Source organism: Perna viridis, chromosome 8, assembly GCF_037379345.1.
Source record: "Perna viridis isolate PV_CMFRI_1.1 ecotype Kerala chromosome 8, ASM3737934v1, whole genome shotgun sequence".
NCBI lineage: Eukaryota > Metazoa > Mollusca > Bivalvia > Mytilida > Mytilidae > Perna > Perna viridis.
In genome coordinates this window covers 38,954,219-38,975,264 of record NC_142452.1, presented here as the reverse complement: position 1 = coordinate 38,975,264, position 21,046 = coordinate 38,954,219, and the positions used below count along the sequence as shown (strand labels likewise).

The following is a 21,046-nucleotide window of genomic DNA, read 5'->3' as shown; positions in this document are numbered from 1 at the left end:
AATAAAATTTTGTGTTATTTACATTTCATATGTAGATTTCCAACAATTTTCAATACATGTTATACATGCACAGTGTTTATAAATCATAGTCAAATATTATTCTATGTACAAGTTAAAGGTCTATACAATCCATTTCGGATCATCAGGCTATTTGTCCATAAACATGCCTAGACAAAGAGCCTGTGTTGTTGGGATTAGAACAAATATCCACTATGAACGAAAAACTTGCAAATTTGTGAGTGACTGTTTTTTAACAGGACTTCCATATGCATGAAATTATTTTTTTTCTGGCAGTTATTGGGAAAACTTTGAAATATATTTTATGGTATGTTATCTTTTAAACTACAAACTACAAAACTACAAAACTACAAATTAGGGGTTATGTTCATAAGATTTTGTGCCAAAATAAAAAAATGCAATTGATCTTTTTTGTAAAAATCGTCTACTTACATACTCTTATCCTGTTTCTCAGGATACAACTTGTTCACAAAATTGAGATGTTTCCGTGTAAGCAAAACAAATCCAACACGATTCCAAAATTATTTCTTATCCATTGTCCAATCAAAATAAGCGACATAAAATTTCTCAGTTAGTCTTTTCTGCTAACTGTAATTTCATTGGCTCGAACAGGTGCTTCCACCGGCTATTTGTTTCCTGTTGTTGATAGCAACACATGCTTTGGAATTTGCTTGCTGCCTGATTCCCTGACACATGCTTTTGTTTTTTGAAAAGGTACGTTTGTTTTCTTCTAATTACTCTATCTTTCTGTCCAACCTATCAGCCTATTCCGAATCGGGATAATATGATAGAACGTACATAAAATCTCTGTTGCCCAACCTGGTCCTGGAAGAAGAGCGTCTGCTTTTCCAACTCTTCATGTCATCAACAGCCGGGATCCTTATCATTATGCAGATTATCTGGTCATTTTAAGTAAAAACTAACTGGATTTTTGTATGAACTTACATTAAATGCGGGTAAGAATGTTGATTACCTGCTGGTGACCTTTGTACCTTGCCATGTGCATTGTGTGTACTCGGGGATATATGTGTTACATTTACAGTTGTGTATATTACATTAGTACCATGTTATCTGTACTTGGGGTGTGTGCTGTACTGTATCTTTATTAAATGTACCTGTGTAGTATTAACAGAGACAACATCTTTTATTAAAATGCTAATACTGCGATGATTGTATTGTTCTTTGGGTACAAAATGCATTTACACAAATGTAAGGTACATGCAACTGTGAAGTTTTAGGAAAACCATGATTTGGCATACCTCAGATATTATTAACATGATTTGCATTATGATATGATAAACACAACTAAGTGGAGAATTCACTTTTGTGCCACTATCCCTCCCAACTGAAAATAATGAGGATCCACAGACACTATAAATTATTTTGCCAACTCAGTACTGTTTCTAAGAACAACAATGTGTCTGCATTGATTTATGGTAATTTCCTAGTTGTTAAAGTGATAGTACATGTAGGCTTTTTGACCCTTTCAAAGTTCATATCAATTTTTGTCTAATTATTTGGAGTTCTTTTAAAAATTTAACTTTAATACTAAGAAAAGGACTTCTTGTAGGAAGTCTGAATGAAACTGACTTGCATGCATGATTTTGTCTTTTCATATTTCAGATTAAATAGTACATGAGCAACCTTGGTTCATTTTAAACTAGGTACAAATGTAGTGTTGGGAAATCAAAATTTTATAATCAATTTCCAAAAGTAATCCAAATGATATAATGGATTATTTATCCATTTAGATTTTAAAAAAATTGAGAGACTTTTCTCTAAAACATTCTGGGACCTAATGTTTTGTTTAGTTGCATTGGCCACTTGGCTCTTGTTCTATGTTTCCTAATAGTTCTTTGTGTACTTTTATTAATTGGAATATCTCTTAACCATGGCCTTATCTTTTTGCTACCTTTAAATGTTGGAACCTGTAAGTTGTACAACTGTTCATTTCAGGTTTTTGTGTATCCATTTGTCTATCCTTTATTGTATTTTTTTAGAACCATTCAAGTGATTGGTGAAAGTTTTGTACCAAGTGGATGACTTTTGGCTAGGTCTTCTTGAATTGTTCAACTGACTGATTTTCATACATCTATGTATGTATTATTATTTTTAGGGGTTTCTGTTCCTAGACCTAAAATTTTCTTTGCACCTTTTGAAATGATTCAAAAGTTGGTACATGTAATAAGCTTCAGCTTGTTCGGTCTGTAAGTCTTTTTGCTTTGTTGTGCTTCAACTTCTTGTTCTTACAGTCTAGACTATAGGTTATTAAAAATGCTAGTGGGCCTGGGAAAATTCCATTCAAGTGCCACTAATATTATGAAAAAATCTTTAAAAAATGGTTTGGGCCTGTGGATTAAAAAGTTCACTGTTAGGACTAACAATATGAAAATGCAGAATTTTTGGTAGATTGAAATGTGTAAATGTATAAGGCCATAACAAAAAATAGTCTTGTTTCCTGCTACTACCAAGAAAAATAGGTGCATGTAGGGAAATAATTTTAATTGAAAATATATTACATTGAGTTAATGGGAAAACAATCTGGACTTTAATAGTGCTTGAGCCAAAATGGCCATGAAATGTTAGGGTAGATGCTAATGTACAATGTAGGATAGCAGGAAATGGACATTTTACTTTTTTTTGGCCTACTGGTTAATGCATGTTAAGTTCAAAGCATACCTATTTTGTCCATTTTAATGATATTTTTATGACAAACCAATGATCTATGCTGACTAGGATTCATTCAGGGGTTCAAATTAGTGGTGGTCCCAGGTCCCGGACCCCCAATATCCAACCTAGGACCTTTGAATAACATTTATTGAGGTTGGGGATATTCAGCTGTACTCATTGACATTGTATTCAGGACTTTTGATTTTTTTTAAACTATACTATTGATTTGAAACTTCAAAGAGTTAAGAACCTTCCACTCTTGAAAGTAAATTCAGACCCTTGATCATACTTATATAACTATATAATTCAAGTGAAACTTAAAAATATACACATGTCAGAACTGTACTACAAATTTTGTTGGTTTTTCCCAGTTATCTATTTATAAGTCATGCCATGGATTCATTTAACAGAGTTAACTTCTTTCATATTGATTTTAGATGTGTCTAGCAAAATGTAAATGTCATGAATGAAAAGTATTTCAGTTTTATACATAATTTCATTTCATGTGGCTTTTAAATTTTATGTTCTTATTTTGTCACTTCATTTTGAATTAGAAGAAAAAAGTCAATTTTAGAAATTTTATCATTTCATTAAGCTATGAAATTGCTTATTAAAATGTAAATGCATGTATTATATTTGTTTTTTTCTTTTTTATTATTATTTCATTTTAAAATATAAAGTCTACATGTCATGTTACTCAGGCTCTTAGCATCTTACAACCAATTACGTTAATTGACAATTAATTCCCTTAAGTCTAGGTAAATAAAAAAAGGATCTAATTAAATTAATCTGATATTAAGTGAGCAGTCTGATTTCTAAGATTAATCCTATGTGAAAACACTAGTCAGTAGACTTTGACTGAGTCTTTTAATGACAGACCTTTAAATACTAATTGTTGTGATTGATTAATACAGTTGCCACAACAGATGTAAACATGTTTAGGGCTTGCGGTAACCCGTTCTTAACACTTGATTGCTTATTTAATTACATATTAGGGTTATATAATAAATGTACATCTACTTTCAATTTAAATAGTGGTTGAATTTAAGAGTCAAAGGTCATTTAAAAGGTATGTCAGTTGAGTTACATTGTTTAATAGCAAAACTGCCCTTAACTGGGTAACTTCAATTTTTTTGAACTGTGAAAAACTTAGTAGGATAAAAAAAAATTAATACCTTATCATGCATGCTTTCAATATATATTGATATTGCTCTGAAATGTATTGATGTCAACTTGTGTTTTCTATGTGCATATCCCATATGAATTTATCAGAACGTTTCATTGAATAATTAATCAAGGAAAACAGAAGAAAAAATATGTTACTGGTTAACTCACATTTTTCTGAATACAGATTTTGATTAGATGGTTTGGTTTTGGAGTACATTCTCTGATTTTTTTATTGTCAATGAAATTAATACAGGAGCAATAGTCCATTTCCAGTTAAAATGTTAAATACAGTGTAGATAATTTGGTAGTGTCATCTAAATCAACGAATTGACTTTGGTCTTGTAACTTCTATTCATAATTTCCGACAGCTGGTTTTACAAAACATGTACCATTTTGATGTAACCTCTGTGCAATGGGTGACACTCGCTATATGTAAAGTGCATATGAATACTGTGTTTTAAATTCATAAAATAACTTAAATAATATTTGGAAACCTACCACAACAGCTATATTCTGATATAAATTCAAGAGAATTCTGTCCAGCCTGACAACAAGTACAATTAAAAAGTTTCTTGACAGACTTCATTGATCAACTATATGTATTTTTGTTCTTTTATTGCAGAATTAAAACAGAAATCATACTATCATGGATATTATAAAAGATAAATACTATGAATTATCAGAGTTTTATGACTGGGCTTTGTCTATATCAGGTAAGACTATATGTATATGATATACCTGATATTTCTCTAGGAGGGTTGAGGGGGTCATAGTTTTTTTTATTTATGTCAGGACGAAGTTGTATGAACATCTTCTGGTTTAAATTTTTAGGTTTAGTTTAATCTCAGTTATCTATTCCTATTAGCTATGTAAAAGATTACTGAGTGACTTTAAAATTCAACAGACACTTGAATTACGTACTGTATGTGAACTGCTGATGTTTCATTTCTTTGTAACTTAAGTTATTGATTTAATGAAGTCCAGTTGAAAAATTGTATATTTGAACCATATATTTTACATTATAAGAGGTACAAACAGCAGAAGTTTTCGGTTTAAAGTCAAATTATGTTTATCAAAACTGAAACGTTTCAAAAAGAAAACATGTCCATTAACATTTTTTTTAATATCGTTATCTAAATCTGTTTTAGTCCAGGTTATTTGTTTAATGAAGCTATATGTCTCTTGATTACTTTAAGTTTAAATCATAGTTTGATGGCAGTTTATATTGTCTTGAATACTTTAAGTTTATTCCCCTGTTTTAGAACTTTCTTTTTGATTTTTTTGAAGATATGAAATGCACACACTCCTTACAAATTTTAGTACACATTGTTATCATGTACTTGTCATGGAAGGAAGCAGTTTTAAAAACCCTGTATCAAACAATCTTTTACATACAGTGAAGTTTGTCTAACCTGAACCCTGAATAATCTAAAAACCTGTCTAAACCAGACACTTTTTAAACTCTCTTGATATCAATTTTAATTTATTTTAAACCTTGAGAAACCAAACATCTGTCTAAACGGAACCAATTTTAGAGGGCATTAAGGGTTCAGTTTACAAAGTTTTCACTGTAGAAGGAAGGATGTTAAGGAAATGTACTACTGAGCCAAAAGAAATCAGATTTCATAAAATAATTGATAAGTTATGACTTGTCCATAAACTGGGTTAAGTCCTTGGAAGTTATTCTGATCTTATTTGTTTACATTTGTACCTATGAGACCCAGTGATTTAAATGTAGATTTTAGCAATTTGAATGAAGATATTCCTGCACTGATTTAAACTACAGTACTGATATCTAAAGGGTATTCTATAAATAAATGGTTTATTTTTTGAGATACTACACCTATTACTATGTCACTATGTAAACCTTGATTGTTAAATACTTCCAAATTTATGTGTCAGTCCCTATAAGAATCATGCAGTGGGTGAAACATGGTACGAAAAAACCCACCATTTTGAAAGTTTAATTTGACTATTTACATCAGAATCTGAGTGAGACAAAAAAAAAAATTTTCCATACAATACCCTAAACTGTGCTATGATTTCATTGAAATGCACTAAAAAATATCATTTAAAGGCAGATAACTCTCTCAAAAAACCTCATTTTTTACTAATATTCTATTTAAAAACTTCTGAGCAAATACAGTGATGCAAAGATCAAATAATTTAAAGAGAGAAAGAATCCTTGTGTGAAATTATATTGTCAGATTGGTGAGGTTTTGACATACATGTTTCTGATTTTTCCCATTTTGCCTGATTCTTACAAAAACTTATACTTTACTAAACTTGCTTCTGATAATGATTACTTTTATTATGAAAAAAAAATAAACTAGCAATGCTTACTTAATTGATACCCAACACCTCCATTTGATAAAACACACCTTTTGACCTCCAAATTGATTTTTTGGTCAAAACCTGAACTGGAAGGCGCATAATGGGAATTCATAATTAAGGTTCTGTGAAAGTAAATTTAAATTCCATTCAGTAGCGTAGGAGTTGCAGATAAGAGATGAGGTCAATGATTTGTTTAAATAAAAAAAATTGTGCAGTTGTATAGAACCATAAAATAACAACAAAATCCAAAATATAGTTTTTGAATTACACCATTTTGAACAGTTTGCCATCCTCAGTTTTTTCATGATTATGTCACTAGGTATGTCTTAATGTTACATTTATGCGGTACATGTACCAGTCAATATGTTATATTCATTTTCAGATCCCAGAGTAAAAGACTGGCTCTTCATGCAGGGAATCAGTCCTACCATTGTTATAACAGTACTATATGTACTGATAGTTTTAGGTGGAATGAAATATATGGAGAAAAGAGAACCTATCAAATGTGGAAATTTATTATTTTTATATAATGTAGTTCTGGTGGTGTTAAATTTACATATATGTACTCAGGTGAGTTGGCAATTGTTAGAATTTGTAATTTATTTATGTTCATGAAAAAAATGAAAAACTGTGGAATGGTCACAGTGTCGTGATGTGGTTTGCCTGAAGTTACCTCCAAAATAAAGATGTTCCCCTAAAGAAAGTTTCTCAACTTGTCAGAAACTAAATTATTTCTTAATTGTCAGTTTTAGAGCTGAATTTGGCGTTTTTGCTTAAAATTACAATGATAAGTTATATATGAGTTGTGATTTTCTTGTTATTGTCTATACAATGTATTAAGTTTAATGAATTTAACTACAAACTTAAGGTTTTGTACTGTTATCCCATATTTCCCAAATTTGTAAAAAATTGACCCATATTTTGCCAATAAAAAAAAATAATAATAAAATAATAAAAATAAAAAATAAAAATAATAAAAATAAAAGCCAACTATGTTGCTGGATCAGGGGATAAATTCATACTCAATAGTCTAGTTTATGGTTGGACTGAGTATATCATGTATATATATGTACATGGGAGTCACCTTTTTCGTTATCATTCTGTACGTCACAATTATCTCAACTCCCAATAGATTGATTGATTATAAATTTACCAGTTGTGTGTAGCTTATTTATAGATTGGGTTATAGTTGTGCCCAAATTTGGTTGGTAAAGAATTTAAAATTTCTGTTTTGTGGAACTTGTGAAATTTTCACTGAATGGAATGGGTTGGGTATACCTAGCATGACAACTTCCTGTTTTGAATTTTGAACTTCAAAATACTTCATTCTATTCACAGACTCAGTCAAGACTTAAAAATTATCCTGTAATTACTTAGCATTTCAACAGTATGATGGTGTATCATTGCATGACATTTTCAGTATAAAGCAGTAGATTTTGAATAACAGTAGTGAATATCAGTCAGAATATCAGAAACAATTTTAATTAAAATTACTATTAACAGTATAATAGTAGATGATATTTTACTCCTTTTCATGGGTAGACAAAATTAAATATTCTGTACATTGTCCAAAGTGTCAGCCATGATCTTCTGTATGACTTAGTCAGTTCCACATTGAGAATCAAGACAGGAATTTACATTAAAAATGGACAAGAATTACATATTTCTCACTTTAAGGAGGTAGACCTAGGGTAAGGGACCTAACTCTTGAAATCAGTGATATGTTTGTATCATATTCAATTTCACCAAAGCCTTTCAAGCTTTCCTTTGAAACAGAATAAAATCCACCCTAGTTACTTTGATGCTTACATGAGATTGATGTAAGGTGGTGAATACAAACATTTCAATGATTTGTAAGAGTTGTGTCCCTTACCCTAGGTCTACCTCCTTTAATGATAGAAAAGCAGACACTGAAATTCGGTACTTCAAATTTATAAACTTCATCGTTTTTTCAGGTAGTATATTACACAACAAAAGCAGGTTATAGTTATTCTTGTCAAAGAGTAGTATATTCATGGGATGAAAATGAATTAAATGTAAGTATCACTAATATGATTTTAAGACTTTACTTTTGCAGAACGGAGCTACATGTATTTGTACTCATCAGGGGTTCAAATTAACACTGGTCCAAGGTCCAGGACCCTCAATTTCTAATGAAGGACCAGTGAAATTTCACCAAGATCATAGAATTACCATACTTTACATTTACTCATATTGACGACCTTTTACTTTCTTGTGGACTTCCATATAGGATCTTTCATTTATGATGCAAAAGAGTCCAGAAAAGTTAATTAGAACCCTTGCTTTTATGATGATAATGTGCCACAATTTTAATATATTGATAATATCTTGATCAACAAGAATACATAGAATTTCCTTGAATATCCACTTTACACCTTTACAAAAAAGATAAATACTTTTGAATAATGTATATCATTTCGTACAGAATGATTTTGAGCCATTCATTATTTCAGACCCCCTACCTATATACCTATATATAATGTCACTGGCACTCTGTCCATTTTAAAATAAATCATGACTTCTTTAAATTGTCTGATGGAGCTTTTTTTTCTGCATTTCTACTGAATAACTTTTTCGAAAAATGGGAAGGATTATTTGTCATTTAGTAAAGAGTTCCTTTGTCAAGGCCAGATTCAGTTTTGCAAACTGCTAAGTTTATTTAGTTAAAACTTTGATATAATTAGTAAATAAGTGTTGATTATAACAAAGAAGTTCCAAATTCGTTTTGCCGTCTCTAAATTAGGAACTACTGACACCTTTAAAACTGCTAATACACATACATGTGTAACTTTTTGGGTTAACTGCAGGGTAGTCAATGAGCATGTGCAATATATACTCCCGCTAGGTACAGTGTGGGTAAAAGGTTACACAAAAAAAATTTCCTTGCAGAAGTGTCTAATAAACAGGGTTATTGATTACTCCATTTAGACAGAGTTATACTTTATATAATGTCTTATTTATTTTCAGATAGCCAAGGCTTTATGGTGGTTTTACTTCTCTAAATTTGTAGAAATGTTAGACACATTTTTCTTTGTATTAAGGAAGAAAAATAATCAAGTTAGTTTTCTCCATGTATATCATCACGCTACTATGTTCCCGCTCTGGTGGATTGGTGTAAAATGGGTTGCTGGTGGCCAATGTAAGTATTACATTGTAATTGATATAATTGTAGCCCCACTCAACAAATGTTTGGAATATTGGAATCACCATGTCTGTCTGTCCATTTGTCCATCCAAATTTGGTAGCAGTTATTTCAGCTCCAAATGGATGGATTGATTTCAAATTTGATGTGAGGCTTTATGTAAGTGGAGCATTTGTTGTAAGGATTTTGGGTGCTCTCCCATGTCAACTTCCTGTTTCCAGAAACTTTGTCATTTTTCTTTATATGGAATGATAGAAAATATTTTTGTCATAAAGTTCTCTGCTTCCAGTGGATGGATTGATTTCAAATTTGTTGTGTGGCTTTATATAGGTGGTGCATACATTGTGAGCAATTTTACATGTGTTCAATATCAACTTCCTGTATGAGTGGGTATTTCAGCTTTATGTTTAATTTGATTTGTTAAAAGCCTTCTGATTGGCTAGGTTTCTCTTTGCAACATATGTTATTTTGTATAAAATTCATTGGTATTGTGACATCATTAACATCAATTAATCCACAATCTGTGATTCAAATAATGCCTAAGGAAATTACCAAATTATGCTTGCATAATTAACTTTAGACAATTTATACTTTTTTCGTAACCACTTCATGTGTATTGCCCCAAAGTTGATTATATTGATAATACAGTGAAACTTCTCCAAAAACGGACCCTCAGAAAACTGTTCTTCCCTTCAAACCAGCCGTTTTCAAAAGTCCTGGCCGATATACCTTAAAACCTGTGTTTTGTCTTCAATAGACCGGCCACCCCCAAAAACTGTACATCAGCTGATTTTTCACAGTTTTAGTTACATATTTCAAATAAAAACAACCTCTCAATTCTGGCCATCTGGTTATTGTTCACCTGTAATAAATGTGTCAACAAAAGTGTAAATGATTACGTAATATTAATGTAATTAATCATTCATTCACTGGCCGGTTTGCATTTCATCAGTGGACAGATGATAATAGAAGGGGACAGTAGTTTAAACAACAAATTTAATCCAGACATTACATTTTGTCACTGGTTGGCTTTTAATTGGTGTGTACACACATCAGGCAATTGGGGTCATTTAATAGTACGATCATTATAATCTTTTAATTGTCAATTAATGTGACCTGTAGCTTTTCTGTAGCCAAGCCAAAACAACAAAGGAGTGAAATTATTAGACTTTGTTGATAGGTAATTTACGAAAACAGTACAAATAATTAATTACCATCAATAGCCCTTTGATCTTTGTTTAATACACATTTTTTTCAAAACCGTGAACATTATTTTGTCGGCAATACCATTTGTAAAATCAAATCATTTACAAGTGATGCAAGCTTTGAAACGTAATAAAAGGCCAAAAATTTTGAATTGACATTAAACATGTCTTGACCAACAAACTGAAAAGGTGTAGGGTTATAGAACACATTAATGGAAACTGCTCTTAGAATGCTTTTCTATTTTTCACAAAACCGGCCACCCCTATAAACCGGCGATTTTTTCTTGTCCCAGTGGTGGCTGGTTTGGAGAAGTTCCACTGTATAATTTTTATTTGCTCAATTCAGGTAAAAATCATGTGAAATAATGATGGCTTTATGAAATGTATTCAGATATGTTGTGAAGTTACATTTTTTCAATTATCAATATAGCAGACAATGCCTTTTACATTTCAGCTTTCTTTGGTGCAATGATTAATTCCTTTATCCATGTAATAATGTATTCATATTATGGATTATCTGCCCTTGGACCACACATGCAGAAATATCTCTGGTGGAAAAGATATCTGACTATGATACAACTGGTAGGTAGAACCAATATGCTTGTTTTATTTATGCATACTGGTACATTTTTACATGTTTTTGATACATGTATGTGATGTCTATTTTGGTGGATTTTTTGCCGTTTTGTTAAAAGGGCTGTCCCAGAATTGAATGTATTGTGGGGGCCAGGAGGTACTTTTTTCTGTACCTCACCACTCACAAATCAAAAAAAATGTTTATCTCTATTGTTTTAATACAAAAAATGTCACTATATCGTCAACCTATCATATATTTATTAGAAGTACCCCCTCCCTGTACATTTAGTTCTGGAACAGCCCATACAAAAAAAAGAGGGAAAAATTTAACTCAGAAACAGTCCTAATAATCAAAACTCATAAGGGCTGTTCAAGAAAGTTATATGTACCATCAGAAGTATACCGAGGTTTTAACCTAAAATTTTGGCTTGGTAGTCAATATCTATAGTTCTCTACAATCATGACAAACAAAGTAGAAATTTTAGTAGCCTAAGTAAATTTTAGAGGCCATAGGCAAGTGGGGTCCGGCTTGTATTTTAACCAACAAATGGTATAGTGAAAGTAGTATCCTAGTATTGGATACAAAGCTACTCTAGAACAGCCCTTAGATATGTTTTTTTAATACCAATCAGTTACATCAGTTGTTAGAAAACAACTGTTGAAGAGGTAGACCTAGGGTAAGGGACATAACTCTTGAAAAGAGAGAAATGTTTGTATCATATTCAATTTCACCAAAGCCTATCAAGCTTTCATTTGAAACAGAATGAAATCAGTCCAAGTTACTTTGATACTTACACGAGGTTGATGTAAATGTTGAATAAAAACGTTTCAATGATTTTTTTTATGTGTGTCTCTTACCCTAGGTCTACCTTCTTAAGCTTAATCCATCATTGATAATAATCGTTACATCACTACTTTTAAGTACCAGTAGCATGTATTAAATTCAGCTGTTGAATGGATTGTTGTTGTTTTTTGGTTTTTTTTTCGCTTGTAGTCAATTATATCTAATTTAGTAGATATCAATTATTTGTGAAAAAATCCATAATATCTTAAGTGGTCAAGAATGTTACTACAGAATGCATTGAGCTTTACTTGTAGTCATTAGTATTTCAATGCTAATTAGTTACGGGAAAATATTCAAATCTTCAACATTTTTATTGTCAAATTTTGTTTGATTTTGGCTTTAAAAAAATATTAAATGTGCACATTTGGCTAAATTTGTTTAGAAAGATATGACACAGATTATGAGATAATTGAAATCTACAATCTTACATTTTAGTCATAGTCATACATTTTATATACTCAAAATTCTTTGTCAGATACTCTCTGATGCTGTAAAACTTTCATGCTGACAAAAATATTTCTAAAATTTCTTGACCATATACCAGTGGGTAATATCATTTTTTACAGCAAGTAACATAGTTTATTTAAGGGTGTAGAGTTAGTCTTTCCTTGATTTGATGATCATTAACTGAAAAACTTCCTCGGGTAATTAACTGGACAACGGACATGCTTTCTATCCTACAGAGATTTAATTACCATTCTGTGTAAGAATCAGGCAATGGGGGGCACATCATATTTCTTAATCTGGTCTTTTTTCCCTCAAACATATTTAAATACATCTAGAAAACAACAGAAATGCTATTTAAATTTATCATGAAGCATTGGTGACGTAGATATTTTTTGTCTGCTTATATAAAGGTAAAGTTTGGGAAAATTTTTTCTGCCATTTTTCCATTGTGCATTTCAACTAAATTTGATTTATAAATACATGTATCTTAAAAACTTTACAAACAATTTGACAGTAATTTCTTGAGATTATGAGGTATAAATACTTGGATAATGCAATAAAATCTTTGTGTATTTTTTCTTCATGTGCCACACCTTGTACACATTTTGCCTGATTCTTTGATGGAGAAGTACTTAATTACCTATGGAATGGTAGAAAGTTTAAATCTTGTCAAATGTCAACTACCTGAGGAAATTTACTGAGTAATTGTCTATCAGTGATGGGAAGACCAATTCTATTACCTGAAGATTACTATTTTTCTCACTGTAATAAAAATGCAATACCACTTTCTCCTGTAATCAAAGTATAATAAATGTATTCCTGAAATATTGTAAACTTACGATCAGAGAATAAATTTTATCCTGCAATCATTGTCTTGAAATACAAATACATGTACAAGTTGTCAAATACAGCTGTGCAGTATTTTTGTACATGTACATTTTTGCATGTATATTTTAGGCCATATCTGATATGATAATCTAAGATTACTATTAAGACTGAGTTCTGTGAAATTGATTTAGCAGAGTACAATATACTGGTAGATAAAGTATATTCAAATATTATCAATGTTTTCATTGCAGAATAAAAAAAAATATGAGGGTATTGTCAAAAATACAGCCTATATGTGTACTTGGCGCAGGATATAGAAAATGCTTGGCTATGCCTCACATTTTGCCATTTTCCTAAGCCTCAAACACATACAGGCAATATTTTCGACAATGCCCTAATATTGCACATATATATCATTGTATATTGATGTTGTAGTTTGTTGTAATAGTGTACTACTAACATGTGAAGAGTTTATTTAACATATTACAAGCTGGCTTCTGTTCTATTTTTCACTGTAGCAGTATGGATGTAGTATACTTGTAAAATCACCATCTTCTATAAAATCCTTTTCTACGACAGTTCTAAAGTTAATATTATGGAGTGCTCACTGCATCTTTGGAAAAAGGCAGGGTAATCCAGGTCAAAAAAGGGCACTCTAGATCATTTGACATAAATTTGTAAACAATTTTCAAGCATTGAAATATATATAGGAAAAATTGACTGAAAAGGGCAGGGCACTTGTTAAATCTAAGAAATAGGGAAGGATGCCTGCACTCTCCCGAAACAATTTGTAATGAACACTATCATGTGGTAGGTCTGACAATATTTTTACATAATTTTTCATGCCATTTCTAATTATATTTTCTACATTAAATAATCTAAGGCCACCCATATACATATTCCATATCAATTATTGACATTTTTTTATGAGCCTCATTTACATGCAAAATTTTTTCCACTGAAAATGTTCAATGGACTAAAATATCTGCCAGAGTAAAATGCAAAAGTGATGCTTTGTTGAAATGTAATTGATTTATAAACAGATGAGAAAAAACTATTTTCTGTATCGAAATTATAACTATTTCCTTTTCTGTATTTAACACACATGGTTATGTATTCCTTGCACACCTAGATACTGCACACCTTCTTTCAGATACTATAACCATAGATTTTTTATCAAGATTGAAAGTGCCACTTGATTAATACAAGTTTTTTGTCTTTTTCTAAAATTATTATTAAATTTGCTATAATGTCTTATGTTAAGGGATGGAATGAAAATACATGTATGTATATCTAGAAGTTATGATAAGGATAAATTTGCCAATACGAAGCATAAATGTATGCTTCACCATACATTCACCGATCAAATGTATTTTTTTAAACATCACATAGCATGAAGCATGACTGGTAGTTGACATTTATCAATATTTCTATTTATAGACCCAATTCTATATTGGCATGCTTTACGCCTTCCAAAGTCTTTATCTCGACTGTGATTTTCCTAAGTGGATGCAGTATGCTGGTCTTGTTTATGGGGTGACAATCATAGCACTATTCCTCAACTTTTATATCAAGACTTATTTACAGAAGCCAGCTAGTAAAAAGGTAATTAGTATAATGTATATCATTATTTTAATTTTATTTTTCTTCCATTCAGATTCAGTTTGTGGTAGGAATATTCCACGCAGTGCAGTCCTTGGTTGTACAGTGTGATTTCCCAATGTGGATGCAGTGGGCTCTTGTTTTCTACGCTTTCACCATATTGTGCCTGTTTTTGAACTTTTACTTCCATGCCTATATAAAATCTAAATCACAAAAGGTAAAAAAATTTGTACTTTTGTGGATGGTCTGTTTTCTGTTAAAGAAGCAAAAATTTGTTAGATCTATGCTTGTATCTATATTTCTTGGTTTAGTTAACTGTTATTTGGGTATTATTTATAAGCAAAGAGTTCATGATGCTGAGGGTCATATGACAATACAATGTATATGGACTGGTTGGTTGCCTAAAAAAGTTATCTTGATGCAAGCCTAGCTGAGGTCATTTTTTTTTTGTTGATGGAAGAGACCAACCGGTATATATACTGTGAAAATATAATTGTTCGTGGGTTCCCAATGAAAAGGAAATTTTACATTCGTTTGTATGATGGAGTTGTCAAATCCACGAATTCAAGAATCCACAAATTGATCATTTTCCCCATGACCACGAAAATTGGTACCCTTGAATAAAAGTACTTTCACAGAATTACACTTAGACCTCTAGTATCATGAACTATTTGCCCTATTGTACTATTTAAATTTAGTTTACTTTTTGGGCTTTTAATGTGAAAGAAAAGAGAAAAATATTAAAATCATATTTTAAATCATGATGTCAAGTTCTTAATTTGTAAGCAAGGCAGTCCATACAATGTTATTTAGATTATCTAAGAAAGTAAAATCTGAGTAACGGAATTAAGTCAGATAAAAATCTAAAACCTGAAAAAACACTTTTATTTCTTTTTTTATTGGGGTCCTTCTACATGTATTTCTCTTAAGAACAAATTTGCTTGAGTATCCAACATTGGGATGTGTGGGGTATGTGAGCGTGCTCACTTAGGTTCTTTAGTTGGGTCCTGTTTCTATTATACCTTTGGGTTTTTGGCTATGAGTGTACACAGGTAAAAATAAATACACATAATGGATAATATTAGGATTATTGCCATAGATATGAGTGATGCAGTTTGGCTAACCTGAACAGTGCATACGATTTGTCAGTTTAAAGTTCAAAGTTCAAAGTTTATTTAAAAGCAAACACCTATGTGCTGATATCATAAATTAAATTTCTGTTAGTTCCAAAAAATGTTCTTGTTGTCACTGAATCAAGTTGTGAACTCTTTAAGCAAGCTTGTTGGTCTAAAAATCTGTAAGAAGTATGTATAACAACTTTTTACTAATTTGATACCAGCACTTTAAATAGACAAGTTTGATGATTCATGTAATAAAATAATAAAAATAGGGATCCCAGTTCATTTAACTGTAAAAAGATCAGTGAAAATAAGATTTGTTTCTGGTTTTTTTTTATTGTTTTTTTTTTAAATATTTGAACAATGTATATATAATCATGTCTCTATTATATTTCCAGGTATCAGATAAGAAGACAAATGGATCGATAAAATCTGAATCAAATGGCCATGTTGCTAACGGAAAAGCTGTCAAAAATGGACATGCAGAAACCAAGAAACTAAAATAAACCTCATCAACAGTTTCACCTCAGTGGGTAGTGACAGTTATTTACATACGTTAGTATGTTGTCAAAGATGCTGTAATCTTAGGTGTAACCCTTGCAGCATTTTAATGTTTTTTTTTTAAATTAAATTTTGAACGTTAAATGGAATCTTAAAGGCTGCTCAATTAGAAGGATGCCATAGGTCAGAATTGGTAGAAATCTTGTTTTTCTATAGATTGTTTGAACCAGTATTTTTTGTTCTCATACTGTTTTACAGATGTGTATTTACAAACCTTGGTAATTTATTTAAGAATTCTCTTAAACAAAACATGGCCTTTAATTTTCTACAAAGTCAGTTTGGAATTTCTTTTTTATTCATGAATAATATGATAGATAATAATAGATATAAATGTGTTGAGATAGAATTAAATGGGTCATTTATTTGGCTGGGCCCCTTGATAAGGCACAAAAATAAACTGTTTATTTGTGCCTTTTGACAGTATTAAGAGATTTCTGGCCCATCAAAATTTTGCAAGGGCCCAACTTTTTCCAAATGCCCCATTGAATTCCTGAATATTTCCATTGGCTTTTATGTAAAATGGGCCATTGCCAGGAAAGCCGGTGCCATAGGAAAGAAATTTCATGACAAGCAAGTCAAAGTCAATCATAGCTTGCCTCCTTGGTCACCTTAATTTGGATGGTTTTTCTGTATTGAAATATATCCCAGTATCCCACATCAAAACCCAATTTTTTTTTTATCTTTTTAAAACATATATTGAATAATCAAAATTTTTATTTATTTTCATAGAAACTTTTTTTTAAACTATTGCTCATTTTGAAAACTGATAAGTCTTCCGAAAAAGGAGTTAGGATATAAAATGTTAATTGAGATCAAAATAATTACAAAAATCTCCCCAAACTGTCTTTTGAACTAATAGTAGTGGTTAACCAATGTTTAAAAAAAAATGTATTGTAATGTTTTAAATTACTTTGAAGGAATTATTGTTTGTGGGTTACCAATTTTCGTTGTTTTTGTGGATAGGCCAAACCATGAAATTTGATTCCCAACGAAAAGGAGATTTACATCGATGTACATACTTTAAACCTATAAACCACAAATTCAAAAAATCCATGAACTTGTCTTTTTTCCTTAATCCAGGAAAATTGGTATCCATGAATTAAAGTACTTTCACAGTACAAGATATTTTTCTGATACAATATATCAGTAATGATCTAAAACCAGAAAACAGTCAAATATGCAATTCATATTTTAAAGACTACTGTTTTTGTTTACAATCCACTTTTGTTAGATTTTTAGTACTTAGTTACATTTGTTCACTCTTTGTTATATGATCCTTGTTTTTGACTGTGGTTGATTGTCGATACTTGTGTGTGTTTAGTTCAGGAAAATTTTAATCTAGAAATTCAATTCCAAAATTAGTTTGGTGTATTTCAAACGTGCAATATGTCAGATTCAAACAAAATTGAAAGTGAAAATGTAAAAATCTAGATTAACTTTTTGTAGTTTCAATTTGGATGTGATACATATTTGAATTTCAGTTTCTGAACTATCCATTTAATATTATAATCTTAGATTATAAGAGAATACATGTATAGCATTAATTTATATACAAAGCATAATAGGCCATTGAACCTGTAATAGTCTGTTAACCATACCTTGGTAGGACAGAAGATGGTGTCTTTTAGTTGTTATACATGAATGTTACATAAAACCTGTTTTAATTAATGAGGCGTCAGTTGGTTAGGCCAGAGTAGGGCTGTTCCAGAATTAAATGTGTGTTTGTTTTGGGTGGGGGTGGGGGGTCAGGGAGTAGTACAATAATGCAGGTATAAATCAAAGTACATGTGTAGTTCTCTTTTTCTTTTCTCTTTCTTAATGTAATCATTACATCATATTCTAACATGTATCCTTATCAAGGGCATTGTTGTCGCATTTCATAGGTAATAATTCATGTTCAGGTGTAAATAGTCAGTGCTTATCTGGTCATACTTGTCTTTTGATTTTTCAAGCTGGACTTGAAATAGACCTGTAATATATTATTTTTCATCTCACATTTTGATCGTGGTGTTCATTTTTTTTTTTAAGTTTGATAAAATTACAGTGAACAAACTTAAATTATTTTGCATGGTTTACAGAATGTTTGGTCTGATATGAATTTATTAATATAAAAAAAGGTTTGCAATGTACTATGCTTTATACCAAATATGAAGAATTAGCAACCCTTTTTTGGTAACCAGACTTTAATATCAGTTTTTAAGGAGGTACATTTCATGTGGATTATTTTTTTCTGTTTAATTAGGCAGATCGGGGGAGGGGAGGAGAGTTGCCATCTTCCCACTTATGGTAGAAAAGTTTCGGTGATTATAATGAAAACCTGAAAATCTCTGGAATACCCCTTCCCCCTTACCTTAGGCCAGTAAGCCCTCTCCCCATTATTTGAGTTTCTGGATTATTTTCTTGTTAAAAAGATTTCCACCATCTCCCAGACTGAATAAAACAGGGATAAAATTTTCTATGGATTCACAGATTTCCTCTTTTTCAAATCTGCATTTTACAGTTTTTTAGATTTTGCAAATTCATTTTCTTGTTGTTCAGTACAGATAAGATCTTATTTTCCATACCGGTAGTTATAGTTAACATTATGCTATATGTTTATCTACTTGCTAATTACCAACTTACATTTTATATTTGAATGGTCATAATACATGTAGGATTGTTGTGTGTGTGTGTATGGGTACTTTATTTTACTCTATTCTTTCTTCTTTACATCCACTATTATTAAATGAGAAATCCATAAAAAAAAACGAGAAAATGTCAAAACGTATGAAAGAGTCTTGCCATGACAAATCATCCTACCATACCTTCTTCATTTTTTGTTTATTTGTTTGTTGTTGTTAAGCATTTATGGTTGTGTTCTGTAAATATCTCTTTAAGACCTCTATACAGCTGATATTCATAAGGCCAAATGAAATTAAGTAGTCAATTCTCTTCCCCTCCTGTCTCTAAAAAATTTACAAAAATTTTAAAAATTGGGACAGGAATTTCAAAATCAGTTTCTAGTATTGAAATGCAATAACACAAATTTTTCATTTCTTCGTGACTAAAACAATGTTTCTTCTGTGAAACTGATATGACTATAGATTTAAAACATATCCATAATTCACATAGCTAAAATAAGGCTAGTAAATATCTGGTAAATGCCTGAATATAGCTGAAATATAGCTACTCTGGCGTTAAACCCCAAGAATCAATCAATCAATATCTGCTAAGAAATGAAAAATTAAATCCTCCCATCTAGCCCATATTTTTTGTGATGTTTGGATGAGAATCTACCATTTTAGTTTACGTGGCCTATAATTAATCTTTTATTGTCCTTATTTATCCAAAGGGTATCATAGTGTTTTATTATCAATTACATTATCAATTCATCTTCACCTATGCTCTTCATCCAATGTGGGACATAAGGTCACAAAGACATCCCATGTAGGAAATAAGGTCACATGAACTGTTCAGCATTTGATGCATCGTTACTGAATTTACATATTCCCAGAAGTCCTTAATTTACCTTCTTTTAAACTTTTTTTTTAACAATTTTATGCAATATGTTAACTTAATGATATATTCAACCTAATATATTGTGAAACAGTTAAATGCATGTCCATATTAATTTTTTTTAATTGCTGTAAAGTCATAAAAAGCTTTTCTCATATGACTTAAAGCCAAATTTTGACCGTTACATGTGAGGCTTGGGTGTGTGGGCACATATGCACTATTCATTTCAGTTTCTTTGAAATTATGAATTTTATGTGTGAAATTCCTTTTGAACCTATTAACTACTGGGTATAATATGGGTATAAAATTCTTTCCTTATTATTCAAAGTGTATCAAGGTACCGAGTTTGTTTTATGATTGTTCTTTAAGGAAGTAGATTTTGGGTAAGGGACACAACTCTCAAAAATCATTGGAACGTGTGTTCAGTTTAATTATCTCAGTGCTAGTAAGAAAGTGTAGTGGTACAATGTTATCATATATGTTTGATCTGATCTCATCCATCCTACAAGATTATTTATTGCTAAGTACACTGGTGTCATCAAAACATCTTTGAAAGCTCCATACATAGAGCTTCTGGAAAATGGGGAAGCTGAGCAGATTTATCTCCCTTTTGCTAGAGTCATCTTCCATTGAAGGAATCAAGGGGAAAAAAAACTTTTTTAGTTTTTTGTTTAAAACCTTATCATTAGAGTATCATCAACTCAAGTATTTAAGGTATGAAATGTAGAATGGGAATTTTGTTCCCTCAATCAAGACATGGCAAAAATACTTTTCAAGTAGGGGAGACTATCCTGCAAGTTTGCAATAGATCGTGTAGAGATAGAGTAGGAATAAACAGTGAAAACTTAGTGTTATATTGTATGTTTGGCACACATTTAAATGATAATCACGGTCTTGGATAAAGACGGAAATCATGTCTATTTGTAGATATTTTCTATTTGTACAATTCTTTACAATTGATATTTATTTGTGTAAGTTTTTATTGAAATATTTAAGAAATAAAAAGTATTCAAAACTA

The 21,046-nt window shown here is 31.0% G+C and overlaps 2 protein-coding genes across 7 annotated transcripts in view; one reads left to right on the top strand and one right to left on the bottom strand.

Annotated features, from left to right (window-relative positions):
* The window catches only part of LOC148610437 (very long chain fatty acid elongase 4-like), an 11,433-nt gene extending 10,786 nt beyond the window's left edge, over positions 1 to 647 (bottom strand). The window contains exon 1 of one of the 2 annotated variants that reach the window (XM_088543311.1): positions 451 to 647. The gene's annotated coding sequence lies outside the window, so the exon portion shown is untranslated. The remainder of the gene's footprint in view (positions 1 to 450) is intronic. The other variant, XM_088543312.1, reaches the window with a different exon arrangement.
* On the top strand, positions 609 to 21,046 carry LOC148610436 (very long chain fatty acid elongase 4-like). 5 transcript variants are annotated; one of them, XM_088543306.1, is made up of 9 exons: positions 628 to 732; positions 2,019 to 2,114; positions 4,478 to 4,568; positions 6,572 to 6,759; positions 8,145 to 8,225; positions 9,178 to 9,349; positions 11,012 to 11,139; positions 14,693 to 14,857; positions 16,371 to 21,046. In XM_088543306.1, exons 3-9 carry the CDS (start codon positions 4,502 to 4,504, stop codon positions 16,476 to 16,478), a joined length of 909 nt encoding a protein of 302 aa, XP_088399432.1. In that variant the 5' UTR covers positions 628 to 732; positions 2,019 to 2,114; positions 4,478 to 4,501; the 3' UTR covers positions 16,479 to 21,046. The 5 variants fall into 5 exon arrangements, with proteins under 5 accessions (XP_088399435.1, XP_088399431.1, XP_088399432.1 ...); XM_088543309.1 differs by lacking the exons at positions 2,019 to 2,114; positions 14,693 to 14,857 and adding an exon at positions 14,910 to 15,071 and having other exon boundaries at positions 609 to 732; XM_088543305.1 differs by lacking the exon at positions 2,019 to 2,114 and having other exon boundaries at positions 609 to 732.

Excerpts from the sequence above, each read along its gene's own strand:
- LOC148610436 (XM_088543305.1), top strand. The coding sequence starts at position 4,502 with ATGGATATTATAAAAGATAAATACTATGAATTATCAGAGTTTTATGAC. Across the intron at positions 4,569-6,571 it reads CTGGGCTTTGTCTATATCAG|ATCCCAGAGTAAAAGACTGG; the intron begins GTAAGACTATAT and ends ATTCATTTTCAG. Across the intron at positions 8,226-9,177 it reads GGGATGAAAATGAATTAAAT|ATAGCCAAGGCTTTATGGTG; the intron begins GTAAGTATCACT and ends ATTTATTTTCAG.